Source organism: Liolophura sinensis, chromosome 1 (genome assembly GCF_032854445.1).
Source record: "Liolophura sinensis isolate JHLJ2023 chromosome 1, CUHK_Ljap_v2, whole genome shotgun sequence".
Classification (NCBI taxonomy): domain Eukaryota; kingdom Metazoa; phylum Mollusca; class Polyplacophora; order Chitonida; family Chitonidae; genus Liolophura; species Liolophura sinensis.
This window is the reverse complement of record NC_088295.1, coordinates 18,329,273-18,335,690: the sequence shown is the minus strand read 5'-3', so window position 1 is coordinate 18,335,690 and position 6,418 is coordinate 18,329,273. Positions and strand designations below refer to the sequence as shown.

General features: G+C 39.9%; 1 protein-coding gene across 1 annotated transcript; it reads left to right on the top strand.

Moving 5' to 3' along the window:
• Window positions 1–4,074: 4,074 nt before the first annotated feature.
• LOC135468177 (uncharacterized) lies at window positions 4,075–4,967 on the top strand. The gene is made up of 2 exons (XM_064746312.1): window positions 4,075–4,303; window positions 4,687–4,967. The coding sequence occupies exons 1-2, from the start codon at window positions 4,075–4,077 to the stop codon at window positions 4,965–4,967; spliced, it is 510 nt and encodes a 169-aa protein (XP_064602382.1).
• The last annotated feature ends 1,451 nt before the right edge of the window (window positions 4,968–6,418 follow it).

The window sequence follows — 6,418 nt, the reverse complement described above, 5'->3', positions numbered from 1 at the left end:
GCATGATTTTAAATGAGGTTTTAAATGAATTACGTGAGAGTGAAAGACAAATAAAGCTTTAGCCCTATTAATTTTAACAATCACCTGCATACATTTGAAACCACATGTTCAATGGATGTCACATATAAATAATCAGACAGATTTTTTAGGTAATTGTTACATAATGAACAATGATTGATCTGGTTTAGACCCCCCACTTTCAATTCTCACGCATGCGTTCTGATGACAATTCTCAGAGATGTTGTTGCTGGCCCCACGTTTGCTGAGGAAGACAGAGTGCTCTGAAGATAAAATGCATCTCAACAGCAGAAAGCTATCAATCTCTTTTTAAGAGAAAGCCATTTCAGAATAATTACCTCACAGAGAGCTTGTGATTTTGATTGACGATGTCCCTTGTCTTCAATAAATATCAAGCCTGTACCAACCTGATATTCTTGCTATCTCGTAATATTCTAGCTCAACAACGATGGGTCAACTGATATCACCGTAACCTGAAATATTGCCAGTTTGAAAGACAAAGAGTTCAACAATCTATTAAATATACAAATTATAGACAGGCTATAATGATTTTTATGTGTGGACAAATTATCGTTTCATAATGTTTAATTCTAGATCAGGAATTTTGGAAAAGTGGGCTCCCCTGTGGGAGTTATCTCCGCTTCTTCAACGTAGCCTTCTCTTTCTACCACAGCTACAGTCTACTAGTATTATACTAGTCTACGGCCGTACAAGTGCTACGGACCATTTTTTTATTTGCCAGTTGTGGTATTTTAATCTCACCCTCTTTAAGTTTATCCACTGTTTTACTTTGGTTCTGATATTATTATTGTTAGAAACATGGTATTTCGAGTTCTAATAACAGGCCATTCATTTATCTCTCGGTTAGAGAACTATGTTAATGCCGACCTCGACGGGACCCGTATCCAGGTGGACTTTCTGGGAGTACCGGAAGGGTCCGTGCGCCGCGGGTCTCGTTCGTTGCAGGTTGTGATATCTGGCACACAGTCATGTAAATACTATGCCGTTTTTCTCCAGCTTGGTGGAAATGACTTATCTAAAGCTGGCTGCGAATTATTATAATTATTATTGGTTAGTTACTCCCGCGATGCTCCCAGTCGTTACCTCCAAATTACAAGAACAACGTTGTTTGTGTTAATGAACACTTAGCCCACTTATTGAACGCAAGTTTTAAGTCAAGATGGCGTGCACCTGAATCCAGACGACATGTATAAATGCACCTGTAGTGTGCGCAGGGCCATTGGCCATTTTAAGCGCAAGGGCTAAAAAAATAATATTAGTGCTCTGTTAGTATTAAATATTCAAGTTGATTTCCCTGTTGGATGTTGGCTGCATTGGTTCCAGTTATATTGATTTAAATCTTGACTATGTATATAAGTTAATAGATTTGGCTCAACCTGTTGGCCTAATTTTGCTTGCTGATACCCTGAACTTATTGTGAGTTCTTTACCCCAACCTGGGTGTGTCACCCTATGATTTGGCATCCACGGCACAGGCACTTGCGCTATACTTAGGTCACACTTTCAATTGAGACGATTAGTTTCATTGAGGCAATGCCTCGAGTCTTGAGGCAGGTTGGCCCGATTATTGGTTACAAAACCTAAGACTCAGTTTGTATGATTGTGTGTACTATGGACCATTGTGCCCATTTGTGCTTTTGGGCACAGTAGGCCCCTTATCGTGCTTTTCAGGACAATATTATTATGTTCATGTGCTATCGGTGTTATTTGTTTGGGAATATGCAGAAACGGGTATTAGTACGTGGCCTTTTTTATTGATCTTTAAATTTGTTGCCTTATGTGCCATATATTTAATTGACTTATTATATAATCTGTAACCTGTATGCAGTTAACTCATTTTTAAATATAATTTCACACATGGCTGTTCCGGCCGTGTAGTGTTATGCTATAATAGCTATTCAAATGAAATTTAACACATGTATAAAAGTAACTCACATATGGCAGTGGTATAATTTCATTTATACTCTGAATAATGGTCTGCTGCCTAATTTTATTTTATTGCACATACATGTAGTACCTTCACGCTGCCTCTCTTGCTTTGTATTCTAGTGTTTTTCAGATCTTACACCACGCCTCCTAAACCGGATGCTGCCTCAATAGTGGCAACCAGGTCCAATCGGGCCCGGACCTAGCGCAGCCCCTCATGGTGTTGTCAGCCACCTACCCCTCCTCCTAGCACCACTCAAACCACATCATGTGCATGCCCGTCTTTTGATGCCATTGCGGCGGAGGTGTTACTTGAGTCCCGTCAGCTCCTGCGGCCCCCACCCCAGGCATCCTCTGTCGTTGCTGAGTCTACACCACCGAGTGCAGTCAACTCATCAGCCAGGACCCAGCTGACCTACTGGGTGAGATATCTTCGAGTTGCATTGCTCTGTTCACTCCTATTTTTAACTAGATATAGATATTTGTGAAACTGGTTTCCTTTCCTCGTCATTACCTTTAGCATTCAATGTAAGTGCTTCAATAAGAGCCAAGATACACGCCAATGAGTACATCAACTTCAGTCAGCTCCTCAGTCCGTCGGATGAACCTTCTCTTAAACTATCATCTGATGGGTCACAAATAAACATTTCAACACCTAGTCGTAAAGATGTTATTCACATAGGTCAGTGGTCCCAGGTATTCGATATCTTTATTTCTGTATACGCAACATGGTTTTTAGATCAAGTGCCCAGTCTCATAAAGTATGGCAACACAGTTAAACTTGTAAGCCAACACTTGGGGTTTCCTGCTGCAAAGTATAATGACGAAAACTTCCGCAAATTGCGCGTATTACAACCGCTGCCCTGGGTCAAAATTCATGATGAACTCTGGAAGTTGTGCTCTTTAAAAACCTCACCTGCACCTTCAATAAACTCAGCCAAAAACGGCAATTTTCGACTCTCTTTAAACCTGTAGAAAGTTCCCACTTGGATACTGTTGGAAATACTGTAGAGCAGGAAAGTGTGACACACCAAATTGCCAGCATCAGCTAGATTACATTCAGACCATGTCGAAAGCAAAATTATAGCAGAGGTATGTATAAGCAGGATTACATGCCCTTTTTCTGAAAAAGCTATTTCTAACCTAATCTGTTCTGCACTTGGAGTGATTCCAAAGAAGGAAGCTGGTAAATTTCGTCTAATTCACGACTTATCTTTTCCTGAAGATCAATCTGTCAATACACATATACCAAAAGAATTCTCCAAAGTGCAGTATGATTCCACAGGGTAAGTTATTTCTCTAGTCCAACAACAAGACAGACATTGCCTCATTTCCACAGCAGATATTGAACATGCTTTCCGTTTAATTCCAATCCATCCAGAAGACTATCACTTTTTAGGTTTTGTTTGGCAAGATGAATATTACTATGATAAATGCCTACCAATGGGGACATCATCGTCCTGCAAAATATTTGAAATTCTTAGTTGTTCGCTTCAATGGATCATGCAGCATCACTTCAATGTGACTGCTATGCCGGGCCTGTTGGATGATTTTGTTTTTCTAGTCCCAGCGAATTCAAGGAAGCGCACAACCGACATCCTCAACTTTATTAATTTATGCGAACACATAGGTATTCCCATAAAACATTTTAAAACTTTAATCTCTAAAACTGTAGGTCAAGTCTATGGAATTGGGATTGATTCTGATAAGATGGAGGCCCGCTTACCACAGGAAAAGCTATAAAAAGGCACAAAATCTCCTTCTTAAGTTTAAGTATGGCAAAGATGTGACCCTAGTAGAGCTTCAATCTCTTCTTGGCTACCTAAATTTCTGCTGCTCAGTCATCATTCCCGGAAGATCATTCTTGCGTCGTCTGCAGAACCTTACAATTGCTGTTACTGAACCTCATCATCACATTCCAATAAGCAATAATGTCAAAGCATATATTGATGCTTGGCTGTCATTTCTTAACAACTTCAATGGTAAGGTATGCTTCCTTTTTTCTGAGTGGGCATCATCTGACTCAATAACGCTTTATACATATGCAGCTTGGAGCAATGAATTTTCGGCTGTTTTTGAAAATCATTTGTGGGTAGGTCCATGGAAAAACATGGCTACTCAGAGTATAGCAGCAAAAGAACTTTTCCCAATTGTTCTAGCTTTAGTTCTTTTCATGACAGATAATGCGGCTGTTGTGGGGATAATGAACAAAACATCATCTGCCTGCGCTGTTATTATGACTCTTTTTCGTAACAACCGCGGTGCAGCTACAATCTGCTCACACATCTCGACTATATCTTTCGTGCATAAAGTGAGACACTTGACAGACCCTACCAACTGTTTTTACATTCATAAATTTTATAAAGGAGCACGAGCTTGAAAACCATCTGAAGACATCCATCTGCCAATCACTCTAGAATACTTCACAACTTAGTAACATCTTTACCACATGTTATTCCTTTATACACATATCGGTCCCTGTTGACAGCAAAGTTCCTCCTTGCACTTCATGCCTTTCTGTGCATTGGTGAAATTGCAGTGTCACAAAATTCATGCGATGCAAAAGACAAAGTTCTGCAGAGAAAAGACATCACCTTTCATTCAACTGCAAGCGGCTTCTCATCCATAACAGTTTTAATTCACCATTTCAAGTTCAGTAACTCTCACCCGGTTAGCATAAATCTGTGACTCTCAGAAAACCCCGATCTTTGCCTTGTACGAGACCTGAAAAATTGTAGGCCCTCTGAGGGCCACCTCTTCCAGCTGGGCTCTGGGGCTCCTGTTACCTACAAACATTTCTGCAGCACATTACATTCAGCGCTTAAGTTCAATGTCCTTGACACAAAACAGTACAAAGGGCACAGTTTCCGTATTGGAGCCGCTACAAGGGCTGCCTCTATGGGTATTCCAGAAACTGTGATTCGTAAACTGGGTCGTTGGAAATCTGATGCATTAAAGCAATATATACGCATCAATGTTTTCTCTCAAATTAAAATTAACTAGTCAGAGCAGTTTTATAGCAAAATGCCTGGGGCCAGTGACTTGAGTTCTTAAGGCCAGTAATTTGACCGCTCAAACAGCATACCTTTTTGTTCTGGTAAGACATTCATGGCTTATGGTTCACTTTGTTACGCTATGCTTTTCAGTAGCGCCAGAATTTGACTGCCTGCTGTTGTGCATTATTATCCATTACTGTTGTAAATATATTGTGTTATCTGGACAGGAAGGGTCAGAAAATTCTTACATGGGAAGCCGGTCTTGATAGTTAAACTAGTTATACATCCATATTTCATTATCGAAGGTTGGTGTTTGGAGGATGTCACTTGGGCATTCAGTCTGAAATTTCAACCAGGCCAGTGCTTGACCGCTAGCCGAGTTTTAATATCATACATGTGGCATTTTTAGTAAGAGTGAACTTACATGGTGGAGTTGTTCTGGGAGGCCAGTACTGGCCTGCTCTCAGGTATTGTTTAATTCGTAATATATGTATTAGAGAGAATTGCGTTGTTGAGAATTTCCGAGGGGTGGGGGGGGGGGGGGCAGTACTTGACTGCTCTCAGTGATGTGCTGGGAGGCCAGTTACTTGCCTTCTCTCAGATAATTATTTGTAATATACGTATTAGAGAGAATCGCATTATTGGGAATTTCCAGGGGGACCAGTACTTGACTGCTCTGAGAGATTCATAATCAATATTTTGCAGTTCTTCCCCTACATATACGGTAAGCTGGTGACATTTTTTTGGGGACAACCCTTAGGTGACCAGTATCTACATTTAAATGAATCTCTTCTAGCTAATGCTAAATTTTGGGGCTATCCTTTGTATGTGATAATCCACACAAATGTTATTTGTACTTTTAGTTCATCTTTGCTCCCTGAATTCCATGTCATGTTTTATGATATGTTGTATTGTTCGTTACAGATCGGACTTTTCGATAGGAGGCCAGAACTTGACAGCTCCTATGACGGTTACAAGCATGTATTGTGCTTTCATTGTTAACCTGAATCAAACAAAGGTGTTTGACGTCTATATAGCTCAATTGATCAGAGACTTTTGGTGGGGTGATAGCGGTTCCTGTTATCTTTGGCCTCCTTTTTAGCCCCCACGTTTTGCGGATTCTAACATTTCATTTCCAAGTTTTAAAATACTAAATTCATTTCTATTTTTATTTTTCTGTAACTAAATTCTTAATAAATTTGTCATTTTAAAAAATGACCTTATTACACAATCAAATTGTTGTGGCATTTGTTTTAGTTATTGTTCGATTCGTAAGTCTCTGATCAATTTCGTCTGCACATAGATACAAATTATAGACAGGCTATAATGATTTTTATGTGTGGACAAATTATCGTTTCATAATGTTTGATTCTAGATCTGCGCTCCCTTTGGAAAAGTGGTCTCCCCTGTGGGAGTGATCTCCCCTTCTTTGGATGAGTTGACAGAGTTCTGATAACC